At 55.1% G+C, this 15,132-nt stretch overlaps 1 protein-coding gene across 1 annotated transcript in view; it reads left to right on the top strand.

Moving 5' to 3' along the window:
- Positions 1-15,132, top strand: part of SPATA20 (spermatogenesis associated 20) — a 28,936-nt gene continuing 13,804 nt past the window's right edge. Inside the window, exons 1-15 of the mRNA XM_074972184.1 lie at positions 1-117; positions 2,716-2,853; positions 3,336-3,400; positions 4,248-4,402; positions 4,561-4,704; positions 5,175-5,376; positions 5,475-5,605; positions 5,775-5,879; positions 6,799-6,873; positions 7,830-8,042; positions 8,592-8,784; positions 9,574-9,742; positions 11,723-11,931; positions 12,660-12,859; positions 14,034-14,114. Of these exons, the coding sequence (XP_074828285.1) occupies positions 35-117; positions 2,716-2,853; positions 3,336-3,400; positions 4,248-4,402; positions 4,561-4,704; positions 5,175-5,376; positions 5,475-5,605; positions 5,775-5,879; positions 6,799-6,873; positions 7,830-8,042; positions 8,592-8,784; positions 9,574-9,742; positions 11,723-11,931; positions 12,660-12,859; positions 14,034-14,114 (2,163 nt within the window). The 5' untranslated portion in view covers positions 1-34. The remainder of the gene's footprint in view (positions 118-2,715; positions 2,854-3,335; positions 3,401-4,247; positions 4,403-4,560; positions 4,705-5,174; positions 5,377-5,474; positions 5,606-5,774; positions 5,880-6,798; positions 6,874-7,829; positions 8,043-8,591; positions 8,785-9,573; positions 9,743-11,722; positions 11,932-12,659; positions 12,860-14,033; positions 14,115-15,132) is intronic.

Below are 15,132 nucleotides of genomic sequence, written 5' to 3'. Positions count from 1 at the left end.
GCCCGAGCACGGGAGGAGGTCGCTGGCGGCGGCCATGATCTCCGCCCCCCTCCTGCGCCGCGGCTGCTGCCTGCTGTCCCGCCGGGCCGGAGCGAGCCGAACCGCCTGGACTCGCAGGTACCGGGGCAGAGCCCGGAGGGAGCCCGAACGGAGCCAGGCCAGGGATTGGGGCCGGCTCGGGAAGCCGGGGACACGGCTGACATGGTCACAGCCCCGCCGGATCCCCGAAGGGAGCAGCCCTCCCGGGACTGATCCAAAGGGGGGGGAGGTGGTTCTGTCAGACCCAGGGGGATCCCCCCCACAGGATTGGGGGCTGGAGGCTGCTCGGTCTGACCCAATGGGATCCGCCCCCCTCGGTCTGGTGCTGTTCTAAAGGGGCGTGTGGTTCTCTGACCCAGTGAGATTCCCTGGCTTGTCTTTGGTCCGGCCCCGAAGAAAGGCTGGGGGGAATGTGTGGTTCTGTGTTTTGGTGGGAGCCCCCTGTGTTCTTGCTGCTCCTGACACTTGGGTGGTTCTGTCTGACCCACTCCCTGTCTAGGATACTGATCCAAGAGAGATGTTGTCTGCCCCAATAGGATCCCCTTGTCTGTCATTGGTGCTGATCCATTGGGGGGGCAGTGGTCTCTGTCCCTGGCAGTTCATGATCCCTTTGCTCCCCCTAGTCTGGCCCAGAGAGAGTTTCTGCCACACCCAGGAGTATTGTCCTCCCTGCTGCTGTTATTATGAGGCATGATTTGTATTCTGAATCTGGCAGCACCTAGGCAGCCTATTGTGCTAAACACTGTACACGTTAAGTGCATGACAAGAGGCAACTGGGGGATTCAACAAACAGAAAGGGTGGAGGTTGCAATAAGGTTCCCTATCTGTCCTACTGCTGGTCAAGAAAAATCGCCGGCCCCACTATATCCCTTTTCCCTTTGGCCATCCCTAGGACTGAGGCATTCCGTTCATCGCAGTATGAGAGTAAGTGTTCTCTACAGCTAGATGTGACCCAGTGTTGCACCTGGGAGTTATCTGTTTGTTCAGCCTGCCACTGATCCTCATTCTGATTGGTAATGGCCAGGGAGAGATCAGCTGCCTCATCTGCCTGTCCCTGAATCTGAGCCCCATTCCTCTCTGTTAGGGTGTTCAATGCCGTGCCGATGCCTGTACATCTGTCTGATGCAGCATTGATTTTTTTGTGGGTTGCAGTCTTTGGAGCTGATCCCAGAGTCTGTGTAACGTCAGGATCGCTCCATACTAATCCCCTGTATTTTTGTCTACTCTACCTGTCTGTCTTCTCTTGGCCCAAGCTTTGCAGTTAACCTTCCCCTTCATTTCCTTCTCTTGTTCTTGTCTTTGCTCTGTCTCCCATATCCCCCCCTGGAATCTCCTTCCAGACCTGCTCCACCCTGTCTGCATCCTCTCCTCCTCCTTCATGTCCCGTTTTAGGAGTTTACTCCATTCACAAGGCCCACGAGGTCCTTGGTCTCCTCCAAAATGATGGCAAGAGAGTGAGAAAAGATGAGCCCCACAAAAAGTGTGGGACCCAAGAGACAAGGTGACCCCATGCAGAACACTGAATTACTTGTGTATGTTACTTCTTATCCTTTGTTGGCTTCAAGCCTGTTTAGGTTGGGAACTCCGAGGAGAGACCTTGTCTTTGGATCAGTGTGTGGAGCATCTGGCATGTTTTGGAGCTGCGTAAATGTAAAGTCTCTGTTGCTGGTCTCCTTGTGGAGCGAGGCAAGGCTGAGGCTGTGAGGCCTTTTCAGGTCTGCGGGTACAGTTAGGAGGTAAAAGGAGAGATGTTTGCGGGGGAGGAGGGGAGTGGTTCAACACAGAGGATCCTGAGGGCTGAGTTTCCTTGGGGTGCTAGGAGGTTGTGTGTGGTCCAGGTTGGGGCACTGGCTGGGGACTTGTGAGACCTGGGTTCAGTTGCCTACGCCCACCGCGTGTGACTTGAGGGCGAGTCACTTTGCCTTTCTGTGCCTTGGTTCCCCAGCTGGAAGAGTGGGGAAGATAACTGTCCCCTTCCTCGCAGGGGTGTTGTGAGGCACTCCCATACTGTGGGACTGGAGTACAGGTACCTGCAGCAGAATGAGGTGGCAGTTCTGAGCTTTATACCAGTGGATGGTCTGTGTTGGCCAGAAGGGGAAGGGTTTTGGAGTGGGCTCAGAGGAGCAGCATACCTATTGGGGGCTGGGGGCCCTAGGGAGAAGAGCCATGTGCATGCTGAGCAGGTAGCCTTCTGGAGTATGGCTAAGGAGATGGTATTTGGCTGGAGGGGAGGACACAACCCTTCGCTGCTGCAGCTGTGCACCTGGGACTGTGGGAGCCGCTCTCAGCTGGGCTATGACACAGCTCCCGCATCACAATGGCAGCATTAACACTCCTTCCCCTGCCCACTGGGGGCGTGCTTGAGCTAGCTTTGTGCTGGCGGGGCCTAAGTCACCTCAACCCAGACCCCTGCGGTAACCCAAGAGATTAGTGTCACAGCTCACAACTCCAGCCTTGGGTTTGCAGTGAGGAACCGGCAGCGTTCACAGATACAGACTGACCATACTGCTGCCCCCAGCCCACCGGGGATCACGCCGGGCTGTGCGGGTGTGTACAGGGATCTCAAGAAGCCTGGGCCATATGCTGATCCAGTCCTTAGCAGTTCTTGGGACTTTGGTGTCTTACTCGTCTTCGGGGATGAGTGATGCTAACAAACCTTTGTGTTCCTTGTCACAGGACTGTGTTTCTGAGAGGGGGCCCAGCCATGGCCACAGGAGGGAAAAGCAGCCGATCTAGCATCCATCGTTACACCAACCGTCTGATTAACGAGAAGTCTCCCTACCTCCTCCAGCATGCCCACAATCCGGTGGACTGGTGAGAGAGAGAGCCTTCCCCTCTTCCCTTTCATTTTACCAATTGTGAAGCTGGGTAGGGTGTGTGGGATCTGGGATGGATGGCAGCACAGCTTAAATCCGTGGTGGGCACCCTTTGGCCCCCGGGCCGCAGGTTGCCCACCACTAGCTTAAATGTACAACCAGAGTTTTCCATTAGGGACATTGATGTGTGTGTGTGGGGTGGGTATCACCCTGATGCTATGGAGTTGTGTGTGTGTGTGCGTGTGTTACCCTGAGGCTGTGGAGTTCTTCCCTTCATATCCTGTATGCTCAGATTTGTGATAACCTTGTGGGGCAGGAGGTGACTGTGTGCTACAGTCCAGAACCCAGAATAGGACTTGATTATCCACAACGAGCACACTGATTGCCTCCCATCTTATAACTGGTCCTCAGCCAGTGTAAAATATATTCTAAAACCCAGCAGCCCTCATGGCAGAAGCCCCTTTTTTTCTTTTCTCTCAGGTATCCGTGGGGCCAGGAAGCCTTTGATAAATCAAAGAAAGAAAACAAGCTGATATTTCTGTCAGGTAACCCAAGAGCAAATGCACTGAGCTTTCCCATGCGTGGTTATGTAAATTACACCATAGGCCATGCATCTTTGTGTCAAGCTGGTGTGTGAATGGCACTGGAGATCATTTGAGAAGATTGCCTGATAACCTTGTACTTTGTATCAGCATGAGAGGATCAGACAGGTTTAGGGTTTGTCTACACAGAGGTTATTCCAGAATAAGATAGGATGTGAATTTAAATGACTGTAGCTATTCCTGAATACCTTTCTGTGTGGATACACTTAATCCAGAATAAGAGTGCTGTTTTCAGGTTTTGCTTAATCCACCTCCAAAGTGGATTAAGCATTATCAATTCTGGTTAATTCCCATATGTAGACTCGCCCTTAAATGAACACTAGTTTAAACTGGGCAAAATCCATGCTCTGAAGCATCCCTAGCCACTGTTTGCCAGAAGCTGGGAATGGGCGACGGGATGGATCACTTGCTGTTTACCTATTTGGTTCATTCCCTCTGAAATACCAGGCATTGGCCGCTGTCGGAAGACAGGATACTGGGCAAGATGGACCTTCGGTCCGACCCAGTATGACCGTTCTTATGTTCTTATCCAATGGGCTTCTTCTTGTTTACAAGAGTCTGTGGGGCAAAATCATAGGGGTTAGAGATGGAAATGACAGGGTGACTTAACCTACATTCCTCCAATGCAGGTTCATTCCCTGAAGTTTACTCTCCAATCCGATTTGTAACTGTCCCATTCAATGGGCATCCCCTTGGGAGAGTATTCCACAGTGAATAGATTTCATTAGTAGGACATTTGTCCCACTATTCAGCTTGGAACCTTTCTTTAATCGACAGTGTTTGTTTTCAGTCGGCTATTCCACCTGCCACTGGTGCCACGTGATGGAGCAGGAGTCCTTCAAGAACAAAGAGATCGGCAAGATTCTGAACGACAACTTTGTGTGCATAAAAGTGGATCGTGAGGAGCGACCAGATGTGGATAAAGTTTACATGACCTTTGTGCAGGTGAGGAGGTGGGTCTGACGTGGGACGATGACAAGAAAGGGGACATGCATGACAAGAGGTGTGGAGAGAACCTCTCCACCATCCCTGGGTTAGATACACACGTTATGATACCAAGGGGTGGCCGAGAGATGATCACTTATCCATGGTTTTTCTTGCAGGCCACCAGCAGTGGAGGGGGCTGGCCAATGAGTGTGTGGCTGACTCCTGACCTCAAACCCTTCGTAGGTGGGACGTATTTCCCTCCTGAAGATGGAATTTACCAAGTCGGCTTTCGGACAGTGCTGCTCCGAATTGCTGATCAGGTATGCATTTTTGCAGCCTGAGATTTTGTGGTGGGTTTTTGGGTCCTCATCAGAAAAGTACAGCACAGAAACCTGGGACTGCGGAGTGGACTAGCCATCGCTGTTAGCACTGATTGATTGTTTTGGAGGGTTGATGGGGAAAATTGGATTTGGGGTTGGGATAGTGGGGACGTGTGTTTGGGGGACAAACGAACTGGATGTGGGGACAAGAGAGGGGCCAGTTAGTGAGAAAAAACACCCACTGGTGGACTGCATATGGAAGAGGTGCAGAGCTCTGGATAGGTTAGAGATTGATTAGAATTGATCTGGGGAGGGGAATCATTGGGTGCTGGACCAAAGAACTGGACTGGGGCCTGAAGACAGAATCTGGATTTGACTAACACAGGGAACCTCATCAAGAGGGGACAAAGGCCATGAGCAGCTGATGGGGCAAGACTGACCTTCCGGCTCTTTCATGGTCTCCCTCCTAGTGGAAGCAGAACAAAAATGCCCTTTTGGAGAATAGCCAGAGGATTATGTCAGCGCTGCTGGCAAGGGCTGAGATCGGCATCAAAGGGGAAGATTCGCCCCCACCTTTTCCAGAGGTGATGGCCAGGTGTTTCCAGCAGCTGTCTGAATCATATGATGAGGAATATGGCGGCTTTTCAGAGTTTCCAAAGTTCCCTACGCCAGGTCAGTCCATTGTCTCCTAACTGAGCCATCGCAGCAGAAGGGAGCAGCCCAGGGCATGGGACTGACCTCAGGTGCTTGGCTTTGTTATTGTTTTGCAGTCAATTTAAATTTCCTGTTCACATACTGGACCCTACACCGGGCATCCCCTGATGGCGCACGGGCCTTGCAGATGGTGCTGCACACTCTCAAGATGATGGCCTATGGTGGGATTCATGATCACATTGCTCAGGTAAGGGGGGCTGGGTGTTTGATGGCCTGGAGTGATGGCTCTTGGAGGCACCTTGCTTGGGTAGCATGAAGTATTCTCTGTTGGAAAGAAGACCCTGGAGGTATAATCAGACTGCTGACCAGGGACGGTGCTGGGCTCTGGTGCATGTGTACTATTTCTGTCTCTGCAGGGATTCCATCGCTACTCCACCGACCAGAGATGGCATGTTCCTCACTTTGAGAAGATGCTGTATGATCAGGGGCAGCTAGCTGTGGCCTATGCCAGGGCGTTTCAGGTAGGCCCACTGTAACTCTTAGCCCTAGTGTTAACTTAAGGCTCTGAATCAAGGCTCAGAAGAATTGGCCCCTGAGCAGAGGTCTGATCTCAGCAAGAAGCAGCTCATTTCGGACAGTCATGAGCTGCCTGCAGGTTGAGGCTCCACCCCCATTACACAGAGGGGTGAGAGGGAAGCTATCGAACCTATGAGCCATCAGGCAAAAGCACGGCACAAGTGGGAAGATCTCTCAGCTGAGCACCTGTGGAGATGCCTTCCCATGGGGACAGGGCAGAGCGAGGACACGGATCCCACTGGGAGGTCGGCTCCCCCGGCACTGTGATCCTGCTTCCCAGAGCAGCGGGTATAAATCAGCAAGAGAGAGGCTGTGTGTCCATACCAGAGCAATACAGGGTCTAAGTGTAGGCCCCAAGTAGGATGGATCTGAGCATCCTGGTTACCTGTCACCTGCAATGGAAGCAGATAAAATTATTGGCCCATCTATTGTCTTGAGATCATCCCAGGAAACTCTGCTTGTCTGAAGCCGGGGACTCTGGCCACACTCTGCCGGCCTCTGGCCAGACGGGGATTTCTCCTTCACTCTGCTAGCCTCCAAAGGGTTTTGCTGCTGAGGTTTCAAACACAAGCAAGAGTGGAGCTTCAGGTGGGACATTCTGAGTTTGACTTTGTGTAAGCGTCCAAAGGACGTCTGCTCTCAGCAACTCTGGTGTAGATCTGGGGTAACTCACAGACACCAGCAGATTTCCCTGGTGTGACGGCGACCCTCCAATCCAGTCCAGGGTGTGCAATCCTTAAACCAGCAGATTTGCTGTTTCCCTGCGTGAGCTCTTTAAATCAGAAGCCCCTGATCAATCTCGTTAGTGTCGCTTTTCCTCCCTTTGTTATCACTGGAATGGAATCCTCATTGTGTCTTTAACAGATTTCTGGCGATGAATTCTTTGCAGATGTTGCTGCGGACGTTCTGCTCTATGTCTCCCGAGATCTGAGCGACAGGGTAAGTCAGCGCCTTTGCTCGGGTGCGGGAGTCACTTGCTTCATTGCTGTCATGACATCCGGCGGCTCCTGTGCTTCGCCAGCGATCAAAGTCACTGACACGAAGCCAAGCCATGCCTTCGCTCCTGGTGCCCAGGCTCCTTCGTGCCAGTGTATCCCCACCTCTGTTGGCTGTAACAGACTGGTTTGTGCCAGTTCTGTCTCCTTCTGTCTTGTCCTCTGCAGCGCTTCCTGCTGCCTGGGACAGAGACGGGTCTATGCCTGACCTATGTAGGTATTTCCGTGGTCCTCATGGCTGTCTTACCTGATGGCCTCACAATCAGTAATGGATTTTAGCCTCACAACACCCTGGGAGGGAGGGAAGTGCCATCCCCATTTTATAGAGGGGGAACTGAGGCATGGGGAGATTTAGGGATTTGCCCAAGGTCAGACAAGAAGCTGAGCCACTAAATGAACCCAGATCTTTTGCATCCCCAGACCAGTGCCCTATTAACTATACTGATATATCAGTACACTACACCTGGAGTATCCCCCTCAGCCCTGTTCCCTGCAGCACCTCCTCCTGGCTGGGGTGGAGATTTCTCTCTGTCTGGCATATCCCCCTCAGCCCTGTTCCCTGCAGCACCTCCTGCTGGCTGGGGCAGAGATTTCTCTATATCCGGAGTATACCCCTCAGCCCTGTTCCCTGCAGCACCTTCTGCTGGCTGGGGCGGAGATTTCTCTCTGTCTGGCGAATCCCGCTCTGCCCTGTTTTCTGCAGCGCCTCCTGCTGGCTGGGGTAGAGATTTCTCTATATCTGGAGTATCCCTCTCTGCCCTGTTCCCTGCAGCACCGCCCATTGGCCAGGGAGATCAGTCACAGAGGCTTGATCGTACATCGCTAACGCGTGTGTGGTGAGGGGGAGGCAGCTCTGACCGGCCGGTGCGTCTGTGTTAATGGTGTTGCTGTGTGTTTCAGGCTGGAGGGTTCTACAGCGCAGAGGACGCAGACTCCTACCCGACAGCCAAGTCCAAAGAGAAGCGGGAAGGGGCCTTCTGCGTGTGGACGGCAGAGGAAATACGGCGCCTCCTTCCAGAGCCTGTGGAGGGGGCCTCGGAGAGGAAGACTCTGGCAGATGTGTTCATGCATCACTATGGGATTAAGGAAAGTGGGAACGTGAGCCCAGCGAAGGTGAGCTGGGAGAGGGGACCTGAGGCTATGGGGAGGCAAATGGAGGCAGGGAGAGAGGGACATGGGGGACACTGGCCTCTGAACTGTGCAGACAGGTGTAGCGAAGGGAGAAGGATTCCAAAGTAGCTATATGGGCAGGGGGATTCTGGGAAGGCGTATGGAGATATTGGCAGTTAGCCATACTGGGAGGGGATGATATATGGCAACTGGGGGTACTGGGAGGAAGTGACTCTAGCAGCTGGGGATACTGGGAAGACACCGCGTGGAAATATTGGCTGTTAGTCATTGATAGCTGTGGTTATTGGGAGGAAGCCGCACTGGCGGCTGGGGATACTGGGTGGGAGTGGTGCTGGCTGCTGGGGTCTGGGGAGGGAGGTACTGCTAGCTAGGGGTCCCTGGAGAGAGCCATCCTGTGGGTAGGACGCAGTCACTCACTTGAGTTTGTGATGGGAGGCCATCCTAGAGAGCACGAGTGTAGGCTCGGCCGAGGGTGCAGCCTCGTCTGGTCCCTGAGGCGGGAGCTGTGATGCCCCTGGCTCCTCGTTTCAGGACCCGCACCAGGAGCTGAGGGGGCAGAACGTGCTGATTGTGCAGTATTCCCTGGAGCTGACAGCAGCCAGGTTCGGGCTGGGCCTGGAACAGCTCAAGACAATGCTGGTGAAGAGCAGAGAGCGGCTCTGCGAAGCCCGAGGTCACCGACCGCGCCCACATCTGGACACCAAGATGCTGGCGTCCTGGAACGGTGAGAAGGGTCCCTCAGGCTCAGGGGAGTTGCTGGGTGTGAAAGGTGCACACGACTCACTGGGAGTGACGTTCAGCCAGTGCTGGGCTCACGTCCCTAGATGCACTGGCTACAGAAGCAGCCAAGAGGCCTTGTCTAAAGCTTGCCAAGACGGTTCTCCCATTTGCCAGCAGGGGGCAGCAGAACCTTTCTCCGGTTTTCAGGGCAACCTTTGTAAAGGCTCCTTAACGCATGTAAACGGTCAAAAGTGTCCGTGTGGTACCATGGGGCTGAGATGTCACGAGTTCAAGTCCCAGGCTAGGATCAGAGCCCATGGCCAGCACTGACACTGCTAGCTGGCATGGGAGTGGAGGGACCAGGTGTCTGTCTGTCGCTGGTACAAACCCAGGTGTCCCATGGTAGGTAGTAACCTCTGTCCTGACCGGCGTTCCCTCCCAATGAATCAGGCTGCGTGCGAGCTCTCCCGGAGTCAGAGTGGCTGCTGCGCTTGTCTGTCGTGACTGCACGGCGTGGCTGGGCTACCGCAGATGGGAGAGACTCCGTATTCCACCAAAAGGGCATTTCGGAGCTTTTTTCCTGGCAGCTGCCACTCTGGTGAGATGTGACGTTCTCGGTGGCTTACACTGGTTGTCAGGGGCTGGGGCCTGTCCTGCTTTCAGCCCGGCTTCGACCTCAGGAAAGTGAAGCTCCAGGCGGGCTGTTTAAACAAAGGAGTGGAGATCGCTGGTCAGTACATGGTCCCAGCTGCACCCTGAGCGAGGCTCTGTTCTCTCCCTCTGACCCGTGCAGGCCTGATGATCTCGGGCTTCGCTCAGAGCGGGGCGATCCTCGGCAAGGAGGAGTACGTCGGCCGGGCCGGGCTGGCTGCTGACTTCCTGCGAGGCCACCTGTTCGATGCCAGCAGCGGCAGGCTGCTGCGGAGCTGCTACCGGGGCAAAGGCAGCTCGGTGGAGCAGAGGTGAGTGTGGGAGGAGTCGCTCAGCGTGGCGGCGGTGGGTGGGTATCAGCATAGAACTAAGGAGGCTGATTGTCTGTCCGATCAGTCTGTCTGTCTCTTTAATCTGCCTCATCTATTCTGCTGCATTTCGAAGGTGGCCATTGCTGTGGTGTCTGGGCTCTGGTTTCCGGGAGGAGCTGGTTTTCTGCGTCCCTTTGAGTGCCCTCTACCCCATTCACAGCCCCCGCTTCGCAGGTCCCGCCTTCCCCTTGGGGCCCCTCACACTGCCCAACCTGCAGGCAGCCAAAGAGTCGCCGTGACTACGCCCCTCGTGGACTGCCCTCACTGCCCGTCTGGTGCTCCTCCCACCCCCGCATTGCCAGGCTGGGCGGGGAGAGGCAGATGGGGCGATGCTGCTGCAGCCCGGGGCAGGTCTGTTTCCCACGTGTGTGTGCTTGAGGTTAGATTAATTCAGCTCAGGGTGGATGGACTCCCAAGAGAGCTCAGAGGAATTAAGGTTAAATCCTCTCCCAGCTCTTTCTTATCTTTACCTCTCGAAAACACCTTCCCCTGCTGCCTGCGGAATGACAGCTGGGGCTGAGTACAGTGAGCGCCAAGGTATGCACAGATTGAGATTGGGCAGGATCAGTAACAAAGCTCCATTTATCAAGGGCCAGCGCTAATCGCTGCCCAGAGGGAAACACTCAAAGGGCCTGCTGCAAACAGCTTCTGCTAACCCCCCACTACCCCCCTAGCCTCCCACGCCTGTGTGCTGTGCCTTTGACTATGTCTCCCTCTGGGAGCTGGCCCCTCTCAGCCTCCCACTGGTGGCGAAAGGTTCCAGTTTCGCTTATGCAGGAGGGGCACATGCTTTTGTGACAGATCACCCCGCTGGCGACCCCTGCTGGCGTCTGGGAGGCCTTGCTGTGTTTGTTACATGCACCTCCAGAGCGACACATGGGTGTAGACATACAGAGCACGTAGGCAGAGGCAGGCCCAGACGTGAACACACACACGTGCACGTGCCCCAGAGCACACCCGCACACGTCAGTGCGTATGGTGTACACGCGTGCGAGGAGCATGGACACCAGCAGGTGGGTGCAGAAGTAGTACCTGCAGAGACCCTCACGACTCCCCCTTGGAGTCCAGGCGCGGGGGAGCCGGCTGCATGGGCACTTTCTTAATATTTGCTAGCAGTGCTGATGAAACAATGGGACAACTGTGACAACAGATGCCAGTAGCTCCACAATCCGGATGAACCCCTCACCCCCCCCCCCTTCGCTTCTTCCTTCCTTGCCACTGCGCTCTCCTGGGCAAACACAAATTAGGCATGTGTCAACAGGGATGAAGACAATTTGAATGGCAGGTTATTTGCCTGGCTAACAACGGACTGCAGTGTGGGATGGGCGGCACATGTGTTTGTGGAACCTGTTATTTGCCTGGCAGGGCTCTGGGCTTGGGGGCGGTTGGGAGTACAAAAGTGATGCCAGGGAGATGGGTCCCTAACCGTATTCCGTTCACCCTCCCCAGCACTGGGGCATCCGTTTTGGGAGACAAGGCCTGATCCTCAGCGGTGCTGAGCACCCTCCTTTCTCACTGATTTCAGTGGGAGTTGAGGGGCTCTGACCTTGTGAAGTCAGAGGATCCGGCCCTTTTTATCGATTTCAGTATCCGGGTTGTTACTTTACTAGTCATGTGGGAGATGGCTGGGGACCATGTGCCGGCAAGGGGGTGTCAGGTTACAAATAATGGGCCAGATCCTCAGCTGGTGTAAACTGGCTTAGCTTCAGTAAAGTCAGTCTGCACTAGCTGAACGTCTGGCCCAATATCCTTCAGGTCATAAGCCGACCACAAGCTGGGCTCAGGAAGACCTCCACTCTATGGGGCAGTGTTCCCGAGTGGGGGTCATCTGCCTTCCAGTGTTAAGAGGGACTGTAGACCTGTTCGGGCGTGGTGGATCTCACGTTCTTCTGTCCCTCCCTTCCCTGGTTGTCTTCACAGTGCTGTTCCCATTCAGGGCTTCCTGGAGGATTATGTCTTTGTGATCCAGGCTCTCTTCGACCTTTATGAGGCCTCACTGAACCAGAGCTGGCTGGAGTGGGCCGTGCAGCTCCAGCGCAAACAAGACGAGCTCTTCTGGGACTCCAAAGGCTATGCGTATTTCTCCAGCGAGGCTGGGGACTCCTCTCTGCTCCTCCGCTTGAAGGATGGTAAGTGCACCATGGAGCCGGGCTGGGCCCCCAGACTCAAGCTGAGAATGAGGAAGTCTTGAGAACTCATCGTAATGTCATGCTGGGCAAGGTCGTGTTTGTGTGTAGGACCTACAAGAAGCTGGGCTGTAGTTTTCCTTAGTTGTAGTCTTTGATTTCACCAAGAAGCGGAGAGTGGGATGCCCAAAAAGCAGCAGAGTCCTCAGCGTGCTTTGTATGGTGGTGCCCGGCACTGGCAAACAAGGGGGAGCTGAGATGCAGGGCGTCGCCCATCAATGCTAGCCCTTGCTTGGTTGCAGAGGTCCTTGCAGGCTAACATGGTAATTCTTTATAGCTTTCCCAGCCTAGACAGTGAGCGTCCCAGCTCAGGCCTGGAGCCTGGGTCTCCAGCATGGCAGTGCCGGGCACTACCCTGCTGCCATGAGTTCCTGGCGTCCTTGGTAATGTCTGAAACAGGCCCCAGGAAAAGATTTCCCAGCCCCTGGATCTTTCATGCTTTGTCTGTGGCCCAGGTCTCAAGGCAGCAGCCTTCGCAGACATCTGCCCTGGGTGCGTCACAGAGCAGCAGCCCTGGAGAGGCTGAGCAGTGCCCGGCCCTGACACCCAGCACACTGACATACTCCTTCGGCGCCATCCTGCTGGCATGCCAGGCAGCCGTGCCCCTGTGGCAAGTGCTGCGCCTCAGGGGCACTGGGCTGCTTGGCTGACAGGCTCTTGTCTCCCTGTAGATCAAGATGGCGTGGAGCCCAGCGCCAACTCCGTGGCCGTTGCTAACCTACTCAGGGCAGCCTGTTACTCCGGCAACATGGAGTGGGTGGAGAAAGCCGGGCAGATCCTGGCTGCCTTCTCAGAGAGGCTGCTGAAGATCCCTGTGGCCCTGCCAGAGATGGCCCGAGCCACCGTGGCCTTTCACCGCACTCTCAAACAGGTAGGGAGTTTGGCCAGTGGATCTGTGTGGTCAGAGACTCACCTGCTGCTTCCCCAGCACGTCCTGTTCTGCCCTAGCATAGAGGCCCCTCCCCACCCTGAGCAGAGCTCTGTAGCTTACAGGGAGTCTGATCGTCCTGGGTGGCGAGACGGCTGCTCCACAGCTGAGGCACGTGGTTTATGGCTGTTGGCATGTGCCCTGGGGAAGGGAGGGGATTCTCTGCCTGGCAGCTCCTGTGAGGATACTAGGGTGTATAGGGCTGTAGGATGTACCTTGCATCCTGCAGAGAGCCCCCAGGGAGGAGGAGAGAGAGCAGTGCCCTTTGGAGCCCCCAGTTGCCTGGAGCCTGTGTGCAGCCACTGGCCGTGGCTTCCCCATTCGGGAACAGCTGGTGGCAATTCTGCTGTGTGTATCCCCAGGAGTCGGATGAGGCTGGTACAGTAAGTGACTGACTAGGAGTGACTGTGAAATCGCCCCGTGACCATTCCATGAACTCCTCCTTTGCTTCTCCATCTGTTTCTGGTTGGTTTGGTCCTTTGCAGGCTTTCTCCTCTCTGCCTGGAGGCAGACTAGATGGGTGAGAGGAGAGGGGCAAGGCGGAGATGAATGAATCACAAGGATGAGTGAGCCCATAGCATGGGGGATCCCAAAATGCTGCTTATTGCAGGAGAAGGAAAGGGTCATTTCCCCATCACTGACATGCAGCCACCTCTGGGGTGCCACATGACAGCAGGGAGACAGCACTCAGCAGCACTTCAAAGCAGTTTGGGACAGGAAGTGAAGGACAATTGTAACAGCAAGAATCCAGTCACCTGACTTAGACACCTTCCTCTCTCCACGGTTCCTTGTGTCCCTCTGCTTTCCCCTCCCGCCTAGTCCTTCCATCCTGCACTTTGTCCCCTCTCCCTCTGCCGGGCTGAGGATTGAATGCATGGCATGGCTGGCCTGCTGTATCTCAGTCCTCCTGTCCCGGGGTATGCACTCACCTTTACCTGACGGGGTGGGGGAGGAAATGTTCCCTGGGGCGCCAGAGCTGCCTCCTGCTGGGTTTGGGCACCTTCCTCCGAGGCACCGGGTCCTGGCCACTGTTAGAGAGACAAGCCTGGGCCAGATGGTACTCGGCTCTGATCCAGCCTGTTTCCATTCACCTGTGCATTCCTTTCTCTGCGGACAGGTCGTTATCTGTGGTGCCCCAGAAGGAGAAGATACTAAAGATCTGCTTCGCTGTGTCCACTCCGTCTTCGCTCCAAACAAGGTACCCTCTCCACAATCTGCCAGCCAGCCCCGGTGCCCTCTGGGCACACAGCCTGGTTCTGCTTCTCTGCCTCTCTTCACACCGGGTAGTGGCTTTCTGCAGCGTGCTGGATTCCTGATGCTCTTTCTCCCTCACCCACCCTTTCCCTTCTCCCATCCACACCTCTCTTTTAAAGGGGTGCCCTACTTTCCCCACACGCCCTCCAGTTGCTGTGCCTTGTTTATCAGCTTGGGAGGCAGGGATCATGAATCCCATTCCCTGGGCGCCTCTCACTGACACAGAGAAATGGCTGCAGAGGCTCTTTCTGTCAGCCTGTACCCGGGAAATGAATTGTTACAACACAGCATGTGTGTTTACACGGGACTCCCAGAGAGAGACACTTGTTCCAGGGAGAACGTACCTGGCCTGGCTGTCAGCACTGGATTGCACATGTATCTAGGTTACTGAACTCAGCAACACAACTTCTGCCTGGAAATGCAACATCTTCTTAGCTCCCTCCCAGCCCCACACCCTCAACAGGAACCCTGCAGACTCCCCCAGAGGCTCCTCTGTCTCCTCTGATCCCTCAGTTCCTGTGCCAGGAACCCCCCCAGAGCCTAATGTCCTCTTCCAGCCATTCGAATCCCCAAACCTCCCTTAGATCCTCCCTCAGCCCCAGCCCCCTGAGACGTGCCCAGGACCAAGATCCGTGCATCCACTCTCAGGTCCAGGAGTTCCCATGAGCCCAGTGCTGGCCCCGCTTTCCTCACTCCCAAGTGCCTTGTGCTGTCCGTGCTATGGGCTGAGTGCAGTCAGCTCTGCGCAGCACAGTTGCCTTGGGCATGGGGGTTTGTCATGCACTGGCATGTTGGATGCAATCCCTTTAGATGTTAAATGAGCCCCTGGTGCTCAGCTGTTCCTTGCAGTTAGCGGTGACTGTATTTTAAGGCATTCCCCGGTGGAGGGTGAGTACGAGGTGTAACATCTTCCCACCGCTCACCTCGTGTTCTGCTCTCCCGGTGGAATGGAACTGATTCGT

The sequence above is a fragment of the Natator depressus genome, chromosome 14 (genome assembly GCF_965152275.1).
Source record: "Natator depressus isolate rNatDep1 chromosome 14, rNatDep2.hap1, whole genome shotgun sequence".
Classification (NCBI taxonomy): domain Eukaryota; kingdom Metazoa; phylum Chordata; order Testudines; family Cheloniidae; genus Natator; species Natator depressus.
The sequence above is the reverse complement of the archived record's forward strand: the minus strand, read 5'-3'. Positions and strand labels throughout refer to the sequence as shown.